Raw genomic sequence first — 25,945 nt, 5'->3', positions numbered from 1 at the left:
TTGGGAGAAAGAAGACAAGTGTGGCTACAACTCTGGAAAGTATCACTGTTTTTGAGCCTAATTTGTGGCCAGGATCGTCACGGAAAGAGAAAATCTCTGAGCGAATTTTTGAATCTCGCTCACTCTGTCAGTTGGTCCTCTCCACTGTGCTGCACGAACATTCCGCCATACACACTCATTGAAAACCCTGAATTTCTCCAAAATCACTCACCGCCATTCAAGGGTCACAGTTCAAAAACTACACATCGTAGGAAAAAAGTTCAAATACAACAAAAATACTCAGGACTTGTGCCTACATTTTAAAGCTGGAATGGTGTTTCCACGTGAACGTATGCCCGAGCAGGAGATGTTTGAAAAACATCGCAGATTTGCGAGTTTTTTGACCTCGTCCCATTCATTCCTTATGGGAAATTTGTCGCAGTTTTTCGCGACGTACGTCGCGAAAAATTAATATTTTCCTGAGAAAAATAATAGCATACCGAGTCCGCCCGAGCCGCACGTTTTGATGTATTTTTTGTTTGTATTCGCTCAACGGTGCGGGGCGTGAAAACTACCAAAAAAGAGCGGGAGGAAGAATAATAATAAGAAGAGGGTCGAGGAATAACAATAGTGGGCTGTGCTCCGCACAGCCCACTATGGACACCTATAGCTCTGCTATAGAGGTGTCCATAGTGGGCTGGCGAGCACAGCCCACTAAAAAGAGGCGCGAGCAATAACAATAGTGGGCTGTGCTCCGCACAGCCCACTATGGACACCTATAGCTCTGCTATAGAGGTGTCCATAGTGGGCTGGCGAGCACAGCCCACTAATAAGAAGAGGCGCGAGGAATAACAATAGTGGGCTGTGCTCCGCACAGCCCACTATGGACACCTATAGCTCTGCTATAGAGGTGTCCATAGTGGGCTGGCGAGCACAGCCCACTAATAAAGAATTTTGAAGGCGAAGAACATATGTTGTGAATGCCTTCTGCATTCACAACCAATAATAACTTTAATAAATTCCAGAAGAACAATAGTGTGAATGCTTTCAGCATTCACACTAATAAACACCAGAAGAACAATAGTGTGAATGCTGAGTCAGCATTCACACTAATAAACTTCGGAAGAACAATAGTGTGAATGCTTGCAGCATTCACACTAATTACATTTTTCTGCAAAAAGAAAACATGAGAATAATACTGTATTAGTTTTACTATCAAAGAAATTATGAACTATTTACAATTGTGAATTTCTTAAAATAAATGCAAAAGTGTACGACTCACTGCCTGGACAGAAAAAAATGATTGAACACAATAAAGTGGCCTCTGTGGTGGCTCAATATGTTCAGTGTGATAGAGTATGTTTTATCAATGAGGGGGAGTAGTTATTCTTCAGGTGTAAGTCAAATAGAAGAAGTTCAATGGAGACTGGTGTTACACCATAACTGCATCACAACTTTCTGTGCACAGGTGCCCCATCACATGCAGTCCAACAATGACAACCTGACCAGATGTATGTGAACCCAAAGAACTCATAATCAATTAACTATATAATAAATACTTTTATCATGACATCATGAAAAAACAAACATGTAATTACAAAAAACCTAGCTGATAGGTGCGCCCCTTGTGACCAGTTTATAATAGGCGCCTCTCTTGGCCATGAGTTCATCATGTGTGCCTTGTTCTATGACAGTTCCATTTGACATCACCGCGATGATGTCAGCAGATTGGATAGTTGAGAGCCGGTGAGCGATGACGATGCAGGTTCGTCCTTTTCTGGCCTCATCCAGTGCAGACTGGACAGTCTGTGGGAAAATGGAGCTCTGTCAGGAACCTACTTCAGAAAACGGTGTCGTGGTGGAGTGGTGCACACATCTCTTAAAGCTTGTCGTCTCATTTAAGTATGTGGAGCTGAATATATGTACCGATGGGAAGGAATACATGGCTTTATGTTCATAATGTGTATTAATGATTACGAATATTTTACCTTTTCACTCTCTGTGTCCAAGGCAGAGGTAGCTTCATCTAGAAGTAGGATCTTGGGGTTTCTGACAATGGCTCGGGCGATGGCGATGCGTTGTTTTTGTCCTCTTGACAGCTGAGACCCCTGGGCACCAACCTGAGTCTCATATTTCTTAAAATTTGTAAATGTATTGAGAGAAGTGGAGAAAGTATATAAATATAACATTTGCATCTTTAGTTTCAGTATGACTGATTATTTGATTTAAACATTGTTTATGATGACAAGTTATTTTTGCTGAGAAAGTAATTTTGAAAATAGCAAGCTTGCCAATTTACAAGCCAGATCAGATCGACGAGTCTTGAAAAGTTAGTGGACATTATCCACTCAAGATTCCAGTTGGCTAGCTAGTAAATCGTCCACGTTATCAAGCAGGCTAATGTTAGCTAACGCCAACCCCAATATCACAAGATATTTCACATGCTTTGCAGTAATGTTAGCTTTGAGTTTGGAGTTTGTGTTGGACTCTGTTGCGACCGGTTCTGGTTGTTTGTTGACGATAGTGAACTACATTTTTAAGCTAACTTAAACTAGTTTTTCACTCTTTTAATGCTGTAGGGGAGCTGAAGAAATGAAAGATACTCAGGACTGCAGATATACGGTCATAAGAAAACTACAATTGCAGTGTATTTAGTCATAATTCCAGGCTAGTAGAATTCTGAAATTGTATTTTACTAGTCATAATTTGGATATCTGTAACGATACTACGGATTGTAGAAACAATGTATTTTCGAAAAATTACATTGTTGATATCTGGAGTGGTTTTTCATTTTTCGGATCTCATAAAAAAATTGGCCTTTGCAAAGGAATCAGTCCAAATGCTGCTGTAGGCATTTGAGAAAGTTAGGAAAGGCCTCATATTTTAGGACAAAAACTGACGCTATGGGATGGTGGTCGACTCGTATTTGACGAGTTGTGACTGGGACTCAAAAATCAACTTTACTTTTACATACTACCTTTAAGTGTTTCTACTCACATTTGGTAGTGTCATGACAAAATCATGAAGGTAGGCTTTCTTAGCAGCCTCAACAATCTCTTCCATGCTGACACTGCATGTGTTAACACCATACTGAATATTCTCCGCTATGCTGCAGTCAAACAACACTGGCTCCTGGGACACTATGCCAATCTGAGATCTTAGGAAGGGCACATTGACTCTGTGAGATGGGTGGCCATCAATCAACTGGAAAAAAAAAAAAAAAAAGGATGACATTGTTAAAACAGACTTGATGGCTTACGAAGAGATTAAACTCATTTTGTGATTGGTGAAATTAATGTCTAAATCAGTCGACATACCACTCGTCCTTCATCAGGGTCGTAGAACCTTTCCAACAGTTGAACACTGGTGCTTTTTCCACAGCCGCTGCTCCCAACAAATGCCAAAGTCTGTCCAGGCTTCACGGACACAAACAGGTCGTTCAGCACCTGGATATCTGGCCGAGTTGGATAGGTGAACTTGCAGTTGATGAACTTTATTTCACCTCTGAATTTATCCTAAAGATGGACGACAAGGCTTAAAACATTCATAAGTAACAACAAGGACAAAATTGCATCTTGCTGGATATGTATGATATTTTTTATCTTATTGACAAATTCACCAACCCATTTCTCTCCATCTGTGTCGCTCATGCTGATTTTTGGCACACGGTCCAAAAGTTTGAAAAACTGAGCAGCAGCAGTCTTGGCTTTGGCGTAATCTGGAGTGAAGGAGGAAGCTCTGCCAAGTGCCGTCCCACTGATCACTACGGCTGAAATCACTCTGTAGACACAACACTTGGTTGATTTTTGGTGACCACATTACAAAACATAAAATACTTTTTAATATAGGCTCTGAAAAAGTTTCCGTTTGAAAGAACTCATTTTACCAACCTGAAAACAAACATGTATTGTAACCCCTCAGAGCTAACGAGATAGCCTCCATATCTAAATGAAGCAGCATATGCCATGAAGATGACACACTGGGAAAAACCAAAATATAGCCCATAAATGTGCGCTCTTTTCTTGGCCGATATATATGGAAGCTCGAGTTTCTGCTCATATGATTCCACAAATGAGCTCTCTTTAGCCAAGCCTGCAATCGTCCTGATGTTGGCAAGAGCCTCACTGGATACCTGTGGGTGAAAGTTACGATCATATTAAACTATAGTCTTTGGTTTCTTGAATAAATATGTAGGGCCAATGTTCTGTGAAGCTTACCTGACCTGCTGCTTCCATGGCTTTTTTATCTTGATTTTCAAACCCTGTGAGCATTTTGGCTTGGAAAACCCCGGACAGCCCGATGAGTGGCAGGAAGCACATAATGACCAGAGTTAACTTCCAACTGAAGTATAAAGCGATGATGAAAGACGCTCCGATGTTGGTCAACGAGTTAACGATCATGCCGATCTGGGATCCTGTTGCCTGCACAACGAGACCAGTCACATTCAAAACAATGTTGCACTTGCTTTTTATGTGAAAACATAAACTTGAATATTGACACAGGCCTGTACATCTCCATCACTTACCCCCTGGACCATGGATGCATCTGTGGCCAGTCTGGTGGTCAAAGCTCCAGGGCTGTTTCTGGGATCATCAAACCAGCCGATCTCCTGTCTCAACATGGCCTGGAAACCAAGTTTCCTTAGACGGCGGGTCAGCAGTTCCCCAGACTTGGCAAAGGCAAATCCCTGGAACATTCAACCATGCTTGACATGTCCATATTAAGGTGACAAAGAGATGTTAACTCTAAATGTCTGTATTACGTGGGAAATTCTGAAGCAAACCTGTAAAAACTGGGAGAAGAAACTAGCGACAGCCACAATGCAAAACAGAAGACATATCCCATTGATCTGCTCCCTCTGTTCGTTCAAGTCAGGAATGGCAAAAGTCTGCAGATACAAAGATCACATGAAGTGTAAGTAATTTCCACTTCATTAAATTATACCAGAAATAATGAGTTATGAAATATGCAGCCCTCACCCCAAGGATTTGGCTGAACAGGATAGCATAGATGGGGTTGACAGAGCCATTGACAGCAGCTCCCAGCGAGCCCAGCAGCATGTAGGGCCACTCTGGTTGGTTGTACTTGAGGATACGTGCCACTGGGGCGGGCTCAACATGTTCATCTGGACCAACCTCATGTTTCTGTTAAAAGAATGGCACTGGCAACATTAATTTCCTAAGTAAAGTTTGTAATAAAGTTCATATATTACAGTGCATAGAAATCAATCTTACTAGATTAACGGGTGTGATGCTGATGCTGTCTAACGGTGTGCCAGAATAACTTGACAGTTTGCTCAGAGATCGCAGTCGAACAGAGCTCCTGCAGGAGAAATGTGGAGAACATCAAATTATTTTATTGTGGTATGACAATATCTGTAATTACATTGTTTTCTGATAGGATCGTTTGGAGTTGGATCTACTATACCTTTTACTAGAGGCGCAACTTCCAAAACTAGAACTCCTGGATTTTATTTCCAAATCTTCTTGACCTTCACTGATCACATCTGGCAGAAAAAGAAAAAAATCTTTACAGATTTAATACATATATTGAAGCTTTTGTTGGTCTTAAACCAACACAGAAAAGAGATTCAAACACTGTAGAGGATTGTCCAATGACTACTGCTGAGCACTTTGACGTGTGCTGTTTTAGCCAATATATAAAGTTTCACTTCTCGGACAATCTGTGGGCCTTTTTCACAACTAACATATTTGTTTTGTCATTACAGCATAAGCACAGGTGTAACTAATAACATTAACAATGGAGCAGGGGGACTTCCGAAGTGAGCCAAAGTGATGATAGCTCATGACCCCATTATGGACTCCTGAATGATTATTAATTGTAGCCCTACTCCAATATAAGCAGCCCTGCATGTCCTACCTTTAGTTGTGTTGGATGTGCCTTGATTCTGCAGAGTGACCAGAGTGAAGTAGACTCCTCGCCTTTCGATCAGCTCGCTGTGTGTTCCCTTCTCCACGGCTTGTCCATGCTCAAAACCAATGATGACATCTGCATTTCTTATTGTGGAGAGACGATGGGCGATGGAAATTGTTGTCCTGCCCGTGCGTACCTGCACATATACCAGGTATTAGGGTGTCATTCAACAAAACATGGCCAATGCTGACATTAATGGTAAAAGTTCCTTCAATTATGTTCTCTATGGGCAGAGAGTGGCTCACCTTGTCCAGTGCCTCCTGGACAACTGCTTCACTCTCATTGTCTAAGGCAGATGTGGCCATATCCAGCAGCAGGATCCTGGGGTTTCGGATCAGAGCTCGAGCGATGGCAATCCTCTGCTTCTGTCCTCCACTCATCTGTCCCCCACCTTCTCCCACCAGCGTATCGAATTTCTGGTGGATACGTAGCAACATGTTCATTTTCTGCTTAGGTTAAACTACTAACACAAATTCCCCTGTGAAACTGTTGTATGTACTGCAGTTCTTCGATTTTATCATTAAGCGTACCTGTGGCAGGTCCATAATAAAATTATAGGCATTAGCCTCTTTAGTTGCCTGGATGATGTCTTCCATTGTTACTCCAGGTAGACCAAACCGGATGTTTTCTGCAATGGTTGTAGCAAACAGCACCGGCTCCTGCTCAACAATACCGATGAGAGATCTGAGCCACTGGATGTTTAAAGTACGAATGTCATGGCCGTCCAAAGTCACCTATTGAACGAGAATAATAGAAGCGCGATTACACTGAGGCATTCAGACTTGCAACTGATCTGTCCTGCGTGTCTGTGCAGTTATTCAGATTGTTACCGTTCCTTCCATTGGGTCATAAAACCTTTGGATGAGTTGGATGGTCGTGCTCTTTCCGGATCCGCTCGGTCCCACAAAAGCAGTAGTTTCTCCTGCTTTGATCTGCATGCTCAGATCATTTAAGATCTGGAAAAATTGAGATGTTGTGTAATTGAGTTTCGAGGTCCAAGAAATGGACACAAAGAAATGCTAGTTGAAGAAACTTACCTTGACGTCAGGACGGGATGGGTAGAAGGATGTTACGTTATGAAACTCAATGTCGCCTTTTACTTTGTCTAATTTGTGACCTTCTTCAGAGAAACAATCGATTTCTGGTTCCTGTGAACATAACAGTACAGAAATGTATTTTAGGGAGAAGACTCTTTCTCTTAAAATCAACTATTTCCAATCTGTATTCCATCTGCAATAAAGTCTCTAGTAGCATCCCGATGTTACCCGATCAATTGTGCCAAAAATGGTCTTTGCTGCAGCACGGCCAGAAGCAAAGGCCTCCAGGCAGGGTGAGGCCTGACCCAGGTTCATAGCTGCCATGAGTACTCCAAAGAACACCTGATAGAAACACAGCAGCCACAAAGGTGAAACAAAGGCCTCTAGCTTTCAAATATTCACATAGAGAATCAGAATTTAAAGTTCCTATTTGTAAGAAAAGTTGATTCTGGAGTTTGATTCCCAACTTGCTTGTCGACAGCATTTGATGAGTTTGGAATGAGATTTTTTTTAAATAATGTTCTCAGAATTAATTTGACATACCTGAATGAGACTACCAGGAGACAGCTCCTTTGTGTCAATGACCAATTTTGATCCATACCAAAAGGCCAGAGCGAAACAAAAGAAAATGATGCACCACAGGTATCCTTGAAAAACTCCTATGATGGTTCCCTTTTTCACACCCCAGGTCTGAGCTTCCGCAAGGTTTCCATCATATCTGTACAAATTTCACATTTTAATTACATTTCAAGTCACGGAGTAATGGTGCATCAGCACAGGCAAATCTTGTGATCTAAGAAAAATGTCTAAATACCTTTCAGCTTCTTTATTCTCCCCACCGAAGGCTGCTACCGTTCTGATGGACGACAGGACCTCGTCAGCCACTGCCCCCGCCTTTGCATAGGCCTTTAGCTCTCGTCCTGTCAGCCTGGCCACAGCCTTCAACAACAACAAAGTAATCAAATTAAAAAAAAAACAGCATTTTCTGTCGTAAAATTTTGTGTTATCGCATAGAGCAGCAATAAATCACAGTATCTCATTGGAAACTCGCCCTCTCACCGTGGCCATAAGTCCGGCAGCTATTCCAATCAGGGGGCTCACCGCTACAACCACCAAGGTCAGCTTCCACCCACCAATGAATCCAACCATGAAGCCAAACACAAATGTAGAGATCCTCTCAATGAAGATAGACACCTGGTCAGCAATGGCATTGTTGATCTTGTTGATATCACTGCAAAGGAACAGAAACAGTGCAACTTTATCTCACCTACGCATCGATAACGATGATATAAGATAATAAGAGCCCCGACTCACTCTGATATCCTCGTGTTCAGTTCACCAACAGAGTTGCAGTCGAACCATCCAATCTCCATCCGCATTATTTTTCTGAAATAAGTCTTCCTTATTCTCTGAATTTGTCTTGCAGCTGCTGACACCCAGAAGAAAATCTATAGTGTGGATGATCAGTAAATAATGAGAATTGATGTGATGGACCCCAATGTCATAAGCAACAATAATTCAAGAGCTGAACATAAATACTAACCTGAAAATAACTAACAATCAGAACTCCTAATCCAATTCCAATATAGTAATATGCAAACATGGTCATCTGTGCTTCAATATCCACCCTGCCAAGAGAAACAAAATGATTAGCAGCTTCTCAGTATCACACAGATCTCATCAACAATGAACTGATGACTCACCCACAGTACACCGTCTCATTTTCAGCCGTCTCAAATATGGAACCATTTATCCAATAGATGGAGTTGTTGTTGCATTCCTTGTTCGGGTCTCTCAGTTCTTGGACTTCAAGCTCATAAGCCACAAACGTGTCTGTCATCATGCCATACACGAGAAGCATGAGAGGTGAAGCTGCACCGTGTACGAGGGCGCACAAACCCCCCACCACCATCATCACGGTGTCTTTCCAGGTGGCAAATCGATACTGCAAAAAGGAATTTGTGGACTTTTGAGATTCCTTTAAAAAGTAGCTTGCTGGACAGTCTAGAGTGGCGAGTAAATCACTCAGATTCTTTACTTAAGTAATATTATCAATAAACTAAAAGAAAACAGTCCATTACAAGTTCAAGTCCAAACCCAATTGTCTTAATATTTAAAACACAATCTTCCATGCAGGCACCGCGATTCTTTGACTGAATTAAACCCTTAATTCATTAACACTGACAAAGTCGTAGGGAGGTGGTCAGGTTTGATGGAGGGTGTATGAAGTCCAGGACTAACAACAAGATTCACTTTGGTTATGGTTTCAGTTAAAAGTCAGTTTGAGAAATAAACCCAAAATTCAATCTTTAGGATTTGTGACACTCGTGCTTACTGTCACAGCATTAACAGATTCCTGCCTCATGAACACAAAACCTATAGATTGCATTTGAACACTATTTCAATTTAATTATTATTTTCTTCTTATTATAATCTTCTCTTATTAAGGGGCACTTGAACTGTAACACTGAACAAGCCTTTAGTTATTTGTTGGAAATAGATATTTTAGATTATATCCAGCTTTTGCCCGCACAGTTTAAATGTATTTTTGTGAGTCACTTGTCATCCAAAAGAGTGTAAAGTTATGTTAGATAGTTACGCTTATTATTTTCCATATAAGCAAGAAAACAGTATTTACCAGCTGAAAGTATCCAACACTCTGCCTTTTTTCTTTTTTCTTCTTCTCTCTGTAACACATGTGAATAAAAGTAAGCCACTGGGAATTTTCTATAAAAACTACAAAAAACATTACATAGTATATTGTGGGAAACTTACCCATTATCGATGTCTGCCAAAAAAGAGGGGAAACTATTAGTGTTACCCATAATTACTTGGCTTTAAATTGAAAAAAAAAAAAAAAAAAAAAAGAAATGAAATGAAATGAAACTCTTTTATTAATGTTTTGATTTTCTCACCTTTGGCTGCTATTGGAAATTTGGCAGAGTTCTTCATGTTTGCTGCCCTGACTTAGGCAGGTGTGTCCTCACTCTGCAACTGTGAATTAAAACGCTCTGAATTACCATTTGGATGTATCATGAATGGGACTGCATCATGAATGGGATGCAGTCAAATGGGATATCATTTCAAAATAAAATCAAGAGGGCCGGGTTCTCAGACCACCCGTGTATTTGAAATGTGTTCCTCAAAAACACGCGTATTACAATAGTTAGATAAATGACTCTTTGGTTACCGAAGCCATTAACTTTGCATTTTAATGTCACTGTCTGACAAGAAAGACACATCACTCCAAAGTTTTGCTCATGAAAATTAAATCATCCTGATTGAGTTTTAACACAGTGTTGTAGATTACGATAGAAGAAGAGCAGAAAGAACTGTACCTGGACTTCTCCTTGATTGTTCTTCAGTTATCCACCATCAGCACTGAGGTCCCTCGGAGTAAATCCCTATCTTATTTTCAGGTAACCTATGGCTGTCCTCTCCCATTATCTACACCCCAGTTAGACTGATAAGATTGCGTCAGCATTATGACCTTTACTAGACCGCCCTGTAAAGGCTAAACAGAGTTAATGTGCATTCACTGCTATTACTGTAGTTATCTTCAAAAACAAATCTTGTGATTTTTCGAAAATGTGAAATTTACTAACATTGGTACAGAAAAATCATCCTTTGGTATTATAAATGTTTGTGCAGATGTTGACAATTATGAAATCACTTATCAGGCGATTGTAAAATGGGTGTAATGACCGTGAGGCCATTAGTTATGGTCACGTGCTCTCTCGATACATTTGTAATCCAATTAAAAATGTCAGAGATGGTGATAAGTTTGGTTGCTTCCTGTCATCAGACGGCTGAATTGTCAGAGTGGCTTCATGAAGCTTTGAATGATAAACACATTTTAGTAAATAGCTATTCATTTTCTCAAGGCTAAATAAGCAAAGTTACTGTAACAAATAACGAATAAACAAACCTACCTTAAGGACAACACAGTATCATACTGTTTTACTTTGTTTATATGTGGCGGACCCTGCCACCTTTCTAGCTTCAAACAATGTTCTTGGACCTTATTCTCCTCTGAGAACAGCTTGTTTACTCATTTATGGAAAACAAATACTTCTGAGTTTGTGTTATTAACCAATAAATATTGTAAATATTAAAATTCTGAGTTGGAATTTCTTACCATTATTATCAAATAATCATTATGAGTCATTTGCATCATTACCACGTCTCTTTGCATCAGTGTAATACTTCTATCCAACAATGTGAAGCTACCTTATCTCACAAGGATTAGTACATCAAGTAGGCTCATGGTCGTAACAATACTTAAACTAAAATATGTGGTTAATTAAAGGGAGGAAATGGAGACACAATAATAGTAGTCAAGCAGATGTCCTGGGGGGTTAATGCCCGCCAGGACAAGTAGCAGAGAGGAATTTGCTCCTTCTTTACAGCCAGTTACTATTCACAACACAGGTGATTGATAATAAACAGGAAGGAGGGGCTCTAGTCTGAGACACATGGAGAACAACTGTGTGCAAATATGGCTGGAGAACGTGGAGATCAATGAAGATCAAGATCAATGATACTTTTTTTTAGCTATCTTATTTTCAGTTTTATACATGTAATGTATTTAAACATATCAGTATACCAACAGTATACAGACATAACAAAAGGTAAGGTGTGAGGGATAAACCTCCTTACCCTATAAAGAAGACCCATCAAAAAAGAAAACAGTGAGTGTGTAAAGTCAATACAATGACTACATTAATTACTTGTGTAAGAGATGTGCCGATATGGTCTAGATATGGCTGCCAATTTTCAAAAAGGTTATATATTGTTTTCTGAGACAATGTGTGATTTTTTTTCCAGGGGGATGCATCTATTCATCTCAAAAGACCACCTGTCAATGAGAAAAGGGTAATCAGATTTCCATGACACTGCAATGCACTTCTTGGCCACACAGAGAGCAACTTCCATGAATCTGAGTTGTGCATTGTTTAGAGAAACACAAATACTTGTAAAGTTCCCCAATAAACAAAGTTCAGGTTCCACTGGAACATTATCTCCTGTGATCCTGGTTAAAGTGGAGCAGATAAGATCGAGGATACTTGATAAAAATGTTTTGTGTGTGTCTTTTGTGTATTCAGGAGTTAAATATTAAGAAGAGTAGCGCTTGTGAATCCAATGTTTTTTATTTTAAATATTGAACACATCCAAGACTTTTTGATTACTGCCTAAATGGTACACAATCTTATGAGCACTAAAGCACAGCATTATGGGAAGTTTCTTCTTTCTTTGATAGACATGAAATATCAGCAGCACACCATGTTGTTGATTTGATGGTTATTTTGTTGACAGGACTGAGCCGTTAACCAGCCTTAGAAAGGCACAGTCATTATTACAACACTTTCTCTGAAGGTTCTATCGGCTTTTCATCCTGCATATTCCTAGTCAAGGTCGAGAGTTGACCCGAGGGTAACCTTGCCCCTTTTTTACACACACATCACTAGCCAGGGGTTAATACAATTCACATGCATTTCTTCTAGCGCTGGGTTCACTGTCTGTTGGAACACGACTAATGTTAACATTCGAGAATGTCTTGTTAGCCCTGTTTCACACTGGCAGCTTTTAGCACAGGGTGTAGTTGTTTTTCAGGGGATCACCTGGGGAACCAGGGTGAAACCTGCTCCAGAGGAGGGCCCGCAAGCCCCAGGCTAAAGTCAGGACTAGCCCACTTGCCATTGCGAAAGCGCTCTCATGATAAGCGCATTCCATTTGCCCCGGAAGTTTGAGACGGAGTTGGGAATGACTTCACACTCGAGTGCAACATTCCTGTATAAGTCGAAAAACCAGTTCTAGTCGGGTTAGCTACAAGTTCACAGAGAGAGGTTAGACAGTGCTGTGTGTGAGATCGATTTAAAGACACAAAAATAAGACTGAAAAACAGTTCATTCTACAGCCCCCACAGCTGTTGATGGGCAGAGACACCGTCTTGGATTTTAAGGTCGGGGCTTGTGAGGTGTGTCCGACTGAACATTTGACATCATAGTTCCTCCTTTTCAAATGGTACACAACGTTACCGTGGGGATAATAACTCCCTTCATTTGGTGCTAAGAATGTTTGAAGAATGTGTTCGGCTGAAAGCCAAGTGCAGCCTGAAAAGCCCATCACTAAAAAAACACTCTGGCAACTTATTATTTTGTACTTTTCGTGGCTTTATTGGACAGAACAGAGAGAGAGGGAGGACAAAATGCAGCAAAGGGCCACAGGTCAGATTCAAACCGAGGGGTGCAGCGGTGAGGACACAGCCTCCATATATGTGGGACACACTCTACCAACTGAATCACCGGGCGTCCCTGTCTTCTTTTTTATTGAGGGCAAAAGAATCAAAGCATTTCGGCCAGTCGTCGTCATCAGCATAACCTGAAACAGTACAGATACAAGTTTATAACAATAGATAAGGTTCAGAGTTGATCCGTGAATGAAAATACACAACAGTTACTGCAAAACCTAATAATAAAAGAAACAGCTGGGGCGCCGTTTAGCTCAGTTGGTAGAGTGCGCGTCCCATGTGCTGAGGCTCTGCAGCGGATCCGGGTTCGACTCCCGGCCCGCGTCCCTTTGCTGCGTGTCACTCCCTCTCTCTCTCTCCCTGTTTCCTGTCATATCTTCAGCTGTACTGTCAATAAAGCCATAAAAGGCCAAAAAAATATAAATAAAAGAAACAGCTTCTTGATGTGCATGTGTTATGACTGTATATGACCTCTACTGAGGAAAATAGCCATCAAACATTGCATGGAGTGTACACGTCTGCTTACCTTGAGGGTATGAGGAAATGTAATCATAAGAAATGCTTGATGAGGTAATTGAACTTTTTCATACACCCATATGTAGTCAATAATCCAGTTAAAGAACATGTGCTCAATATATTTGTCCTCATAACGATATTTGATTAATTCAGCAGCACTTGCTGTAATACACTGTTCAAGTTTGAAAGTGTGTATATTCATAGATTTTGTATTCAATGAAGGCGAAGTAGGTAAGAAGTGGATGTAAAGTCAAGTCAAGGTCATTGAACTTTATCATAGTAAAAAAAACATGCCAGACGCACATTGTTATTATTCATGTGTTTATGCAATCATCAAGTGACTGTAAAAATGGGTTCAATGACCTCGAGGCCATTAGTTGTGGTCACGTGCTGTCTCGATACTTGCGTAATCCAATAAATCAAAATGCTTCCTGTCACCACCAGACAGGCAGAACATCAGAGTGGCTTCATGAAGCTATAATTACAACACAACACATTTTTGTGAACAAGTATTAATAATAATTGAAACTTTGAAATTCATAAGAGTTTAGTCTGATTCTATCTATCTATCTATCTATCCATCTATCTGTCTGTCTGTCTGTCTATTTATCTGTCTGTCTGTCTATTTATCTATCTGTCTGTCTGTCTATCTACCTATCTATCTGTCTGTCTGTCTGTCTATTTATCTATCTGTCTGTCTGTCTGTCTATCTAGCTATCCTGCATCATCCCGACCTGTCCATCAGATGGCGCCCTTTCACCAAACACTCGCGATAAAGGCAGCGGCGAAAAAGACGCACAACTTTCCCGGAAGTCACAATAAAGACAACCGACTCAGGCAGAAAAAGAAAACTTTGTCCTCGTCGCCTCCGTCTCGGTGTCTGTCCCGGCCGGTCACACCCTGCTGCTGCTCATCTCGACACAGACCCATGTGCTGACCTGGAGACGATAATCAGGTGTTCTGCTTTTCGCTCTCTGACGATGTTTAGTCTTGTTTAGCCTTTTCCAGCCATCTAAAATCTCGTTTACATATGCTGAACACTGACTGCTCATTCATTGTCTCTGTTACATGATGTACATTCATCATATGAATGTAGTCTGTGCTTATCTGTAATATGTCATCTGCGGTGAACGTCCTGCTTGGCTTTTTTTTTTTTTTTTTACTTCAATCCAGACTCTGTAGTGTGAGAACAATGAGCTCTAACTTTCTTAAAATCTGCATCTAAACTGACCAGAGATCAGTGGTGAATTCTGGATTTTGTGTACAGACGTATTTAAATGTTACAGGCGCTATTGGTAGTTTTAAATCTACCTTAATTGAAGAGCATGCAAAGTTTGAAGAGCTGGAATCAGTCGATTTATTGGCTTTTTTTCCTTAAAAAAAAAAAAAAAACTCAGATGATTAATCAATCATTTAAACAGTTGCCCTAATTTAACTGAGCTCTTGTATGTTTAGGACATTTTCAGCAGCTTTCCAAACCACCTGCCGTCTATAAAGTATTGTGATTTTAAATAATAACAGGAACAGGAGGTGTCACACCCTGGATGTAGTGTTGAGTGTCGTCAGTTTGAAGATGACATGTCCAGGACTGCAATAAGTACTGATAGAGTTGATGTTATGAGATGAGCCCCTTCTTGACCTCAGAAACAGAAGCTGCTCCAGAGCTTTTGGTTGTCACACATGATCTTTATCAGCTGATGGACCAGTTGTCAGTCCTATATGTAAACGTATCTCTCTGACTGGTTGGGTGATTGATCGTCTGTCCTTTCTCAGTAATTTGAGATTAACTTCTGAGTCAAACAACGATTGTAATCACTCCGCCTGCTGAAGAAGATCTCGTGTTGTAACCGACAGCTCCAGAGCAGCTGCTGAATAGACCTTGTGTTGACATTTCTTCCTGTCAGATACATGGTGAAATGTTCCACAGTACTGGAGGTTAAACTGAACTCCAGAGGAATAAAAAAAAACAAAGCAAGGACTATATCAAACTGTGACATGTCAGTGAGTCATAATACAGCAAAGGAGATGTCAGTAACGTCTCTCTTGGTATGTAGATTAAAGGTGCTTTATGCAAGAACTGGCCACCTGTTGAACTTGTATTTCTACTCACACGTCTCACGGCTGCAAACTGCACTCTGTCAATGACTGTAGCTGCTCTTTGCTTGTTAGCTGAGGTAGCCATGAAGCTAGTCAAAGTGCTGGTGTTCACACTGTTAGCACGGGAAGTGTTCAGGCCCGGCTAGCTGTTTAGCATGCTAACTTCAGTAGATATCTCTGCAACACATAACATGAACTCTTCACTTTCTGTTGATAAGTTACTTGATTTTCTAAAAATGTTTTAACATAAAATTCTAACCTTTTTATAAATGTTGTGTCTGTTGTGCTTTTAGGCAAAAGTTTAGTTGCTTTTCGATTTCAGCTGTAAAAGAGAAGATTACACATCACAGACAGGCTGTCTTGTCCTCATTCGATTGCGCTATTTCTCCTGATGGCAGGTTCTTATCAAAGTTTTGATTTGAAACGTTCATTTTTACAGTTTTACTACTGAACATTGGTAACTCTGTACGTTAATGCATGTTATTTCTCATTGAACCCAGGCTAGTTTTTAGAAAACCATTCTCTGTTACTGTAATAATAATAATTATAATAATAATGTAAACTTTATTCTTTGCCTCAGAAAAATGTTCCTGTACGTCCTCGGACCGGTGGCCATCTGGTTCCTCTATCGCTGGTACAAGGAGAGCAAACGAGTGCCCAACAAGGGAGAAAAATATGTCTACATCACTGGCTGTGACACTGGGTTTGGTAATCTCCTCGCGAGACACCTGGACCAGCTGGGCTTCCGCGTAATTGCAGGCTGCTACACTGAGAAAGGGGAAGACGAGCTGAAGAAGACGACCTCCAACAGACTGATGTCCGTTCACGTGGACGTGTCCGACTCCGAGAGTGTCAAACAAGCAGCAGCTTCCATCAAGGATTTGGTCGGAGAGAAGGGTGAGTGGATTTCTTCATGTCATGGAGAAACATTACACTGTTGATATTTGTTTATCTCTTCATGGTAATCTCAACAGTCATGAGATTTCACACATCCATGTCATGTTTATGAGTTCCCTTTAGAGGGGCTGGTCAGCAGGTTTTGTCACCTCCGGACAAAGCCGGGCTGTTCCCAGTCGTTGTGCTAAGCTAAGCTAACCAGCGGATGGTAGTTTTGTATTCACCAGTGAACATGGCAAATCTCATTTGTTAAATCTGTACAGACATCCATTAAAATGTGACAATTTGTAGTTAAACAGAGACATTCTGGCTGGTATGTTTCAAATTAATCTGTGATCATGTTACCTGGCGCTGATTGAATGCATCATTGGAGGCTGCCCCTTCCAGGCGACCAGCGGAGACTCCCGGAAACCGACAATAGTGCAAAATAGACGTTTTTACATTTTGTGTTGTGTACGCAGTAAACTAACAAAATACATATCATGGTAATTGGTGGCTGTTAGAGTTGCTGGTTGGCAGATTTTGTTACCTTCAGACGGAGCCAGGCTAGCTGTTTTTTTTTGTTTCAGGTTTTTATGCTAAGCTAAGCTAACCGTCCGCTTCCTGCCGTTTAATATTTACCGTACAGACATCATCAATTCTCATTTTCAGACACCAGATTTTCCATCAAAGTCTTCCGCCAACTCAAGTTTTATGATTGAGTCTGAATGAAAAAAGGAGCACATAAACTGAAGCAGTGTTTTACTTCTAGGTGATGCAAAGCACGCGTGAGTATTTATGTTTCCCCTCTCCCTGTGTTTGTGTTTGTCCAGGCCTGTGGGGTGTTGTGAACAACGCCGGCGTCGCCTTGCCGTCTGGCCCCAACGACTGGTTCACTATAGAGGACTACAAGCCCATGCTGGCCATCAACCTGTGCGGCGTAATTGACGTAACACTGAGCGTCCTCCCTCTAATAAAAATGACCAGAGGCAGAGTGGTGAACGTCGCCAGTGTGTTCGGGCGAATCAGCCCGTTCGGGGGACCATACTGCATCTCCAAGTACGGAGTGGAGTCCTTCAACGACAGCCTGCGGTGAGACGAGACACCACCTCTTCAATGCTGTACATACCTTGTTGTTGTTGTTGTCCTTGTGAGTGTCGTCTTGACTTGCTGCATTTCCTCTCTGTGTTTCCTTGGGTTTCAGTATAAACATGGCGCCATTCGGGATCAAGGTGGCGTGCATCGAGCCCGGCTTCTTCAAAACAAATGTGACTGATATGGGCATGTTGAAAAATAACGTGAAGAAGCTCTGGGACAGACTGCCGCAGAATGTGAAGGACGACTATGGCCTGGATTTCTATGAGAGATGTGAGTTAATGTACCTTTGGTTACCTTTTGTATTCGTCCAGTTCAAAACATCACAGAACAAGTCACAGATATAGTGGAGATGATCTTGTGGAGTGGTGCACCTCAAACCATAAGTGTTTATTTATTTGTATCTTCGCCTTCATACAAATAAATATATATATTTCTTTTTTTCAATGTATCTGTCCATTAGAGCCAAAATCCTTCATAGGTAGCTTTAAGTATTGTTTCATCTGTTCTCATTTAGTATGACATGAAAACGAGCGCTGCATTCAGTGTCCAAATATGATAACTTTTATTTATATGGCACTTCTTATTATAGCCTGATATAGACTTACAGTATCTCATCATTGTGCTGGATTGCGCCTGAAGCAAGGTCGCAGGTTGTAAAGCGATGAAAGACCTCAGGGAAATTAAATAATCAACCAGAAAACAGTAAAAATTAAAAGAATCACAACAAAGCCACAGCATGAAGACTTTAAAAGATCTAAAATATTCACATAAAAGTGAAACTGTGAAAAAGTGTTTCTGAGGCAATATTTGTTTGTACAGCTGTATTTACTTTAGGTCACCAGGATAATCCAATCAGTGTCAGTGCTGCGTTATAGAGAGTCCCCAGTACTAAAACAGACGGAAAAACAGAGCGAGCAGACGTCACAGTCGATCAATCAATCAGTTTGAAAGTGTGGCGCGTTTATTTCTGAAAAAGAGCATGTGGGGCTGCTCTTGAATGCAGAATCAGCGGCTGGAACGTCATTTTTTTTCTTTAATTCCGTCCACTATGCTGTCGGTACCAGCTGAAGCTGAACAACCTTTCATTTGGTCCTTCAGAATATTGTCTGTAATGAGACGTGCAGCTCTGTTGATAACTCCTAGGATCTGGTCAAACCATCAAGCCTTTTTTTTTCAGTGTGAGAAGGACTGCTCCTGCTGCGTTTCGTCTGTTGCTGGACCTGCACACTGTCTGTCTTTTAACTGAAAGAAACAGTTTGATCTTATGACGAGTTTTAAACCGATAGAAACAAGTGCTGATTTTTTCATCTTTGTTAACACCCTGGGGTCGTGTTCATGAAGCTTCCTCATACTAAAAAGTTGCTCCTAGTGATGAAATAGAAGAATTTTTCCTTAAAATATAGGCTGATTCCTTGTAAAGAAATAAGTTACTGACAAAGCATTTCAGCCCTTAAACGAGGCTCCTCGATGAAAATGCTGAATGAAAGCGAGTTATGAAACGCGTTACGTTACAGTTTAGACCGCAGTGATAATCTAAGTGTTTGAACCATAAGAGATGCACGCACACCTCCCACCCCCATGCAATAACAAAAAACAAATAATGAATGTGATCACAACACTGAGACCTGATATTTAGCAGCTATAAGAATGTACAAAAATGAAAAATGAAAATATGGACCAGTGTTTCTGTTGCCACTATCCATCAGCGCGATCGCACAAACAATGTAAAGTGTGTTTTCAAACATTTTGTAGGCTTCTTGAAAATGATTGCCGACAATTTATTCCACAAATATGTTCATTACATCAAATAGTATTCATTATCACACTGTGTCTGAATGGAAACTAAAAACTGAAACTAAATTCTCTGATTAGGCGTTTTGATTTCACTCTGCCTTTCAAGCCCCTTATCACAAAGAGTGCATTTTTATTTCTTTATTTGATCCACCAATCACAGCTTGTAAAAGAGTGTGTCACGCCAACAGTAGCAACAAGGTCAACCACGATGCCTCACTTAGATAAAAGTCTCCGTCCTGTCCCTGCTCCGAGCTGCTTTAAGACGTTTCCCAAATCACTTCTAAGATAAGACTCATGGAGGGAGGTTTTAAGGCCTCTGATGCCCGTCGCTGGAAAAAACATCCAGTTGATTAATGAAGTAACCAGCGAGTTTTAAGTCACTGTGTCGTAGTTTTATGATAGATCGTGATGGACGATTGTGAAATGCTTCTCTTTCAGCTATGTCGGAGGTGGATTATAAATTCAAGAAGCTGACTGACGGAAACCTGATGAAGGTGGTCGGCTGTATGGAGCACGCCATCTCCGCCGTTCACCCTCGGTCCCGCTACTCCCCTGGGTGGGACGCGAAGCTTTTGTGGCTGCCTCTGTCGTACTTGCCGACCTCCGTCGTGGACACATTTTTCCTTCTAACAGGGGCCCAAACTCAAAGTATCTGACCGGAAGGTTCCGTCACATTAGTTACTGAATTAAAGGGAAAAAGCACTAATATGAAGATCACTTAGTTTTTTTTTGTTTGTATTGTCACTACAGTAAACGTTTTGCACATGAAGCTTTGTACCACTGACGGCATAATTTTAACATTGTATTTACTGTACTCGATTCATGTCTTTGATCGGATTATCTTGCTGCCTGAATGATTGAACAATCTAATACGAATAAATCTCAGGTGATTACCCTCAGACCGGCCTCTGCTTCTTAAGTCACATGATATTGATCAGAGTCACACCTCTAATAAAGTTTTCTTTTTTTTTTTGCTCTTGATGGACTTTGACTCCTTCTGCCATTTAAACGCGCTCTCCAGGTGGTTCAATGAGAACCCTCCGGTATCAAACGCAGACAGCGATCGACTCGGTCTAACCTTTGTGCCGAGCTGTTGTTGATTTCTGAGTGGATCTGAGGTAAAGTTGGAACACAGTGATCAAAAGCAGAGGTGGTGTAATCTGGTGTAGTCTGTTACACAACCCAACGCCGACCCTGCTGTTACATCCAGTGTGGACCTTGACTCTGCAGACACACTGAAGCACATCATCACGCCCAGATAGGACTGAGAGCGAGGGGAGCGACACTGTAGTGAGTCATGGTATGTTTGCATTATTATTAAACACTTTCCTTTATCTTAACTGTTATATTAGCTTAATTATTTTATGTCTTTGAAGACAAAATTAAGTGACTAATTGAGTTATTTAGTGTGGGTTTTTTATTTTTGTGCTCAAACCAGCTTCATGAGATTCAATGCCACCTTGTGGTTGAGTGAAAGTTGTTGCTTTGAAGAAGCGATTAACCAAAAATAAAGTTAAAAAACACTAACTTCAGATCTTCATCATGACACACATAGTCAACTTTTTTTTTTTTTAGATGTATTTATTTTTGCTATTGGAGGCAAAATCTTTTATAGATAGCCTTAATTATTGTGTCGTGTGTTGTCCTAAAAAAAGCCATTCAGAGTCAAATGAATGTGCAAATCAACTGTCTTTTTTTTTATAGTGTACAAGAACCTCAAAATTGTGCTGGACTGAGCCGAAAGAAAGGCTGCTGGTTGTGAAGTAATTAAACGCTCTGGGAAAAGAAATGACCAACAGAAACCTCTCCCACTTACCGCTTTTTGTTTCTGTTTCACTGTAAACAAACAATGAAATGCATCATAAACTATTTATTCGTTACACAGTTGCAACTGATGTTTATGATACACAGTGAATGGTGAGCAAATACCGTGTGGTTCATCTATTAAAATATTATTCGGATGACCATTATGAAGTAGCAACTGGTGTTTATAAACCTTTACAACAGCTTAATAGATGGTTAATAAAGCATTTCATTGTTTGTTTACAGTGAATTAACTGTAAATTAAAGTTTAATTAACTGTTATTTTACCATTTGTTGATAATGATTAGTAATGACTTAATCTTCTGGTAAGAAATGTACTTAAGTGAGTAAAATTATAACTATAGGCTAATACAGCAGGCTGATACAGCAGGCAACTTGCAAAGTAACGAGTAACTAATAAGTTATCTATTAAGTGTAGTTGAGTAAAAGTTGCCTCTGAAATGTAGTGGAATGGAAGTGTAACGTAGCAGAAAATGGAAATACCCAAGAAAAGTACCAATACCTGCAATACTTTAGTGAATGTTCTTAGTCACATTCCATCACTGCATAAGTAAAAGTTTCAACAGCAGAAAAAAATGTTACTCCTGCATTTACAATTTTTTTGTACAAGAAAATAGAAAACGTGCAAAAAGTAGTCGACTTGATTCAGTGATTCTTATATTATCATACATCATAACGCGAGGTGGAGTTGACTTTGACAAATGTTGTCTAGCTCGATATCTAACCAGTATTTTAAAAGCTGATCCTTGCATGTAAAACTATCATCTGAGAAGTGACCGTTTACCTCGGCTATCAGATAAAGATACAGAGTTTACATCAGACATTATAGTGCTGATAACATGGGACTGTGATTGTACTCCTCTCTTCTCCGTCTATCTCTTTCTCTCTGTGTTAACATGTGATCACTTTAATTGTTGTTGAATTATCATGTCACGTGAGCAGCTTCATGAGCAATTATTGTTGTGGAAAGCATCAAAGCAATCTGGCAAAACTGGCACACCCTGCTCTTACTGGAAGCACAGTGTGTAGGCGCATGTACATTCTGACACACACCTATGGGTTTAAATGCATTTTTGTGCAAGACGTCAAGGTGCTCTTTACACTTTAAACATTTCAGCTGATGGTCTGTGTTAGTAACGTAAATATGCAGCTGATCATCTAAAAAACAGAAGACAGACTGACTCTGGGGCCTTTGGCGGAGTCTGTGGACTGGAGTGGAGACGTGAACATAAAGGTTATTTCAGTGTTGAGCTTCCACGCACATCTGTGTGTGGGATCTTAAATTGCTTAACCTGAAGAAATACATCTCATGTTTATCCACTCAGGTGCCGAGTGACAATCTGACGTCATGCTTATTAGAGGTAAGTTGATTTCACTTAATTTGTATTAACCCTTCAAAGGGAATCTGTGTTGGACTGAACTGGAAAACAAAGACGTTCATCAGTGGGATTCTCAATTAACAAAAATCATGTGAGCATATTCCAAAAAAACAGGAAATTTCATGTCATTTTGGAATATGTGTAATAAAAAAATAAAAATAAAAAACAGACTGGCAAAAGTTTGTTTTATGATTTCCAGGTGATACTGTCACACCCGGCCTTGTCCTGTGCTCTACTTGTGGCCACTGTGGCTGCCATCCGCTGGTATATCAGAGATTCCTACAAGGTCGAAGGCCTCAGCCAGAAGCATGTGTTCATCACAGGCTGTGACAGCGGCTTTGGGAACCTGCTGGCCCGACAGCTGGATGAAAAGGGTGTCCACGTAATAGCTGCATGTCTCACAGACAAAGGAGCAGCAGATCTGTCGGCGGCGACGGCCTCCTCCAGACTGAAGACCGTGCTGCTGGATGTTACAGACAGCGAGAGCGTTAGGAGGGCGGTGGAGTTTGTGAGCAAAGAGGTTGGACAGCGAGGTGAGCCGGGCGGACCGCAGGGGGTACGCACAGATAGGGTGCCAGTCAGAGGGAGGCACTGGGAGAGATAAAGGAAACCTGGATCCATCATCCTCCTACTGGTGTGTTTAACACACCCTCTTTATTAAAGAGGAGGGAGAAAATACTTAGCTGCATTTTTAAAGAAAGGCTTTTTCAAACATAAATCTGGACTACAGACTGATAAAAGCTGATCCTTCCTGACCATAGATTCAACTTTGTAGGAGCTTCTCAGACTCTTACGTGAACGTGCCTGTGGGTGGTTTGGACTGTGAAAGCTATAAGGAATCAAGTTCTTTTTTATTATTTAATCCAGATTTTGGTATGGTGAATAAAGAAGTTGATCTTGAATTCTTTTTTGCGCAGGTCTGTGGGGTTTGGTGAACAATGCTGGCAGGTCCGTACCCATCGGCCCCACAGAATGGATGCAGCTGGAGGACTTCACAAAGGTTCTGGATGTGAATCTGATAGGAGTCATTGACGTGACCCTCCAGTTTCTGCCCCTGCTGAAAAAGGCCAAGGGCAGGGTGGTAAACGTGGCCAGTATCTTGGGCAGACTGTCCCTCACTGGTGGGGGGTACTGCCTGTCCAAATTTGGAGTGGAAGCCTTCTCCGACTCCCTCAGGTAGGGACCAACAGATTTATCACACATGCGCGTGAAGGTCCCGTGTTATTCTCGTTTTCATGTCCACACTTTTTTCTATTCGACCTCAGTCTGAACGCTCCGTTTTAGTGCCTGTCACTTTAAGGCACCCCTCCCTGCTCTGATTGGTCAGCTCTCACAGGCCTGAGCAGGCATGACACACCGCACAACCACTCGGGGCTTGCTTAACGGCAACATTGCTGAATACAGGCTGTGTGGAAATTTACTTATGTAGTTTTTCAATGTTAAATCTTCAGCGTTAAAGTGATAAGCAGTGACAAATAATAATAATAAATACATTTAAATACATGTAGTGGAGTAAAAAGTACAATGTTTCTCTCTGAAGTGCAACATTTTAACTCAATTGTGTGTATATATTGTGACTTGTGGGTACAACACTTCTTAAAAACTACTCTTAAAGAAATGTCCCAGACGGAAGAATAAGAAGTTCTCAATAAGAAGTTTTCTAGTTGCATTAAAGAAATATCATGATCTGCGTCCTCTTCCCAGGATCAACATGCACCCATTTGGCATCAAAGTCAGCATCATTGAGCCCGGTTTCTTCAAGACAGCTGTCACCAGGTTGGACATTATTGAAGCTGACCTGAAGAGGCTGTGGAGCCGCCTCCCTCAAGAAGTCAAAGACTCATACGGACCTATGTACTTTGATGAGTGTGAGTGGAAGCACTGCTCGGTGTGCAGCCACAGTGTCAAAATGAATCCTCTAAGTGACTCCTCTCCTTTCTTTTGCTCCTCAGATGTGAAAGCTCAGGACTTTTCCATGAACATCCTCTGCAGTCCAGATATCTCTAAGGTGACCACGTGCATGGAACACGCGCTGACAGCTCAGTTCCCACGCACACGTTACGCTGCAGGCTGGGATGCGAAGCTTTTCTGGATTCCTCTGTCCTACATGCCTTCATTTGTTTCAGACTTTGTCATCCATTCACTTCTCCCTCCACCTAAAGGGAACTGAACCACTCCCTCATTGGAACCACTGTGAAATGATGCAGATATTTTGGTAACACTTTAAATAAATTTCTTGGAAACTTCTAACTGATTTTCTGTTTAACTTCTGCTGATGGAGGCATTTTGGTTTCCAGCTAGTTCTCTGTCTAATTTCCCATCAACGGGTCACAAAACAAGTATACAAGTTAATTTCTAACTAGTTTCTGACAAACATCTGCTGACGGTGCCGGCTGAACTTCTGATCTAACTTCCCCTCAGCAGGCCACTAAACTGAGGTGAGCTGCTGCAGCTTAATTTCCAACCGGTTTCTGTCCAACTTCTGCTGGTCAGTAAATTGAAGTTCATTTTTTTAAACCATTTACTAGTTCTCCACTTTCTGTCACTTAAGCAGATCAGTCCAATATTCATAACAATTTTCTTAAATGTCAAGTTTTGTAGTTTTAGTTAAGCTAGCTGCACTACTCAGGGAGTGCTTGCACAGGAGCTTTGGATTTCTGGGAGAAGGAGGTTATCCTGCCTGGGGCTATCTAGTTAGCACAATACATAGACATCTTTGACATGATATTAAAACTTGTACTTGCACTTGTACTGACCAGCAGAAGTTGGACAGAAATTAAACTGCAACAACTCACTTCAATTGAGTTGCCTGCTGAGGGGAAGTTAGACAAAAACTAGCTGGACGTTTCCTGGAAGTGTACTAAACAAGCTATCAGCTGTTTCTTAACATCTTATGAAGGAAAAAGCAGTATGTAAGTATCAAATCATATTAGGGTCATTTTCAATCAATCCTGAGGTAATCCTGAAGTAATCCTGAGGTAATTGGGGTAATTTCAAGGGGAGTCATTTCAAAGTAATTTCAGATACATTGCTTGGTAATTACCAGCATCTTACCATCAAATTTAAAGACCTTTAAAAGGAAGTGTTACCAATATTCTTCTGACATTGATGTATGTTTAAAGTGTGTTGTGACAATTAAATAAAATAAAAAGGTGTCAAGG

At 40.8% G+C, this 25,945-nt stretch overlaps 3 protein-coding genes across 3 annotated transcripts; 2 read left to right on the top strand and 1 right to left on the bottom strand.

Annotated features, from left to right (window-relative positions):
- Positions 1 to 1,232: 1,232 nt before the first annotated feature.
- Positions 1,233 to 10,331, bottom strand: abcb11a (ATP-binding cassette, sub-family B (MDR/TAP), member 11a). Its single transcript, XM_030429586.1, has 28 exons — positions 10,289 to 10,331; positions 9,866 to 9,944; positions 9,726 to 9,738; positions 9,589 to 9,637; positions 8,654 to 8,895; positions 8,494 to 8,578; positions 8,265 to 8,398; positions 8,010 to 8,181; positions 7,765 to 7,889; positions 7,494 to 7,668; positions 7,179 to 7,292; positions 6,951 to 7,061; positions 6,744 to 6,869; positions 6,444 to 6,647; positions 6,159 to 6,329; positions 5,860 to 6,049; positions 5,407 to 5,485; positions 5,214 to 5,301; positions 4,959 to 5,123; positions 4,763 to 4,867; positions 4,505 to 4,666; positions 4,197 to 4,400; positions 3,870 to 4,111; positions 3,603 to 3,759; positions 3,297 to 3,494; positions 2,977 to 3,183; positions 1,968 to 2,114; positions 1,233 to 1,785 (listed from the first exon to the last, which is right to left on the bottom strand). Exons 2-28 carry the CDS (start codon positions 9,900 to 9,902, stop codon positions 1,585 to 1,587), a joined length of 3,903 nt encoding a protein of 1,300 aa, XP_030285446.1. The 5' UTR covers positions 9,903 to 9,944; positions 10,289 to 10,331; the 3' UTR covers positions 1,233 to 1,584.
- A 4,184-nt stretch (positions 10,332 to 14,515) lies between these two features.
- Positions 14,516 to 20,480, top strand: LOC115588799 (retinol dehydrogenase 7). Its single transcript, XM_075488183.1, is given in 7 exon segments — positions 14,516 to 14,671; positions 16,107 to 16,211; positions 16,394 to 16,710; positions 17,523 to 17,781; positions 17,894 to 18,057; positions 20,020 to 20,210; positions 20,212 to 20,480. Coding segments are annotated over 5 exon segments (975 nt in total). The 5' UTR covers positions 14,516 to 14,671; positions 16,107 to 16,211; positions 16,394 to 16,397; the 3' UTR covers positions 20,260 to 20,480.
- Positions 20,481 to 20,666: 186 nt separating this feature from the next.
- rdh1 (retinol dehydrogenase 1) lies at positions 20,667 to 25,943 on the top strand. Its single transcript, XM_030429589.1, has 6 exons — positions 20,667 to 20,881; positions 22,731 to 22,766; positions 22,984 to 23,317; positions 23,702 to 23,960; positions 24,489 to 24,652; positions 24,737 to 25,943. The coding sequence occupies exons 1-6, from the start codon at positions 20,879 to 20,881 to the stop codon at positions 24,952 to 24,954; spliced, it is 1,014 nt and encodes a 337-aa protein (XP_030285449.1). The 5' UTR covers positions 20,667 to 20,878; the 3' UTR covers positions 24,955 to 25,943.
- Positions 25,944 to 25,945: the final 2 nt, after the last annotated feature.

The sequence above is a fragment of the Sparus aurata genome, chromosome 9 (assembly GCF_900880675.1).
Source record: "Sparus aurata chromosome 9, fSpaAur1.1, whole genome shotgun sequence".
NCBI lineage: Eukaryota > Metazoa > Chordata > Actinopteri > Spariformes > Sparidae > Sparus > Sparus aurata.
The sequence above is the reverse complement of the archived record's forward strand: the minus strand, read 5'-3'. Positions and strand labels throughout refer to the sequence as shown.

Bases quoted from the DNA above. Each gene is read 5' to 3' on its own strand.
- rdh1 (XM_030429589.1), top strand. The intron at 23,318-23,701 runs GTGAGCCGGGCG...TTTTTTGCGCAG, and splicing joins CAAAGAGGTTGGACAGCGAG to GTCTGTGGGGTTTGGTGAAC. The intron at 24,653-24,736 runs GTGAGTGGAAGC...TTTGCTCCTCAG, and splicing joins ACCTATGTACTTTGATGAGT to ATGTGAAAGCTCAGGACTTT.
- abcb11a (XM_030429586.1), bottom strand. From the start codon at position 9,902: ATGAAGAACTCTGCCAAATTTCCAATAGCAGCCAAAG. The intron at 8,182-8,264 runs GTGAGTCGGGGC...GTTCCTTTGCAG, and splicing joins CTGAACACGAGGATATCAGA to TGATATCAACAAGATCAACA. The intron at 7,890-8,009 runs GTGAGAGGGCGA...TTGTTGTTGAAG, and splicing joins CTGCCGGACTTATGGCCACG to GCTGTGGCCAGGCTGACAGG.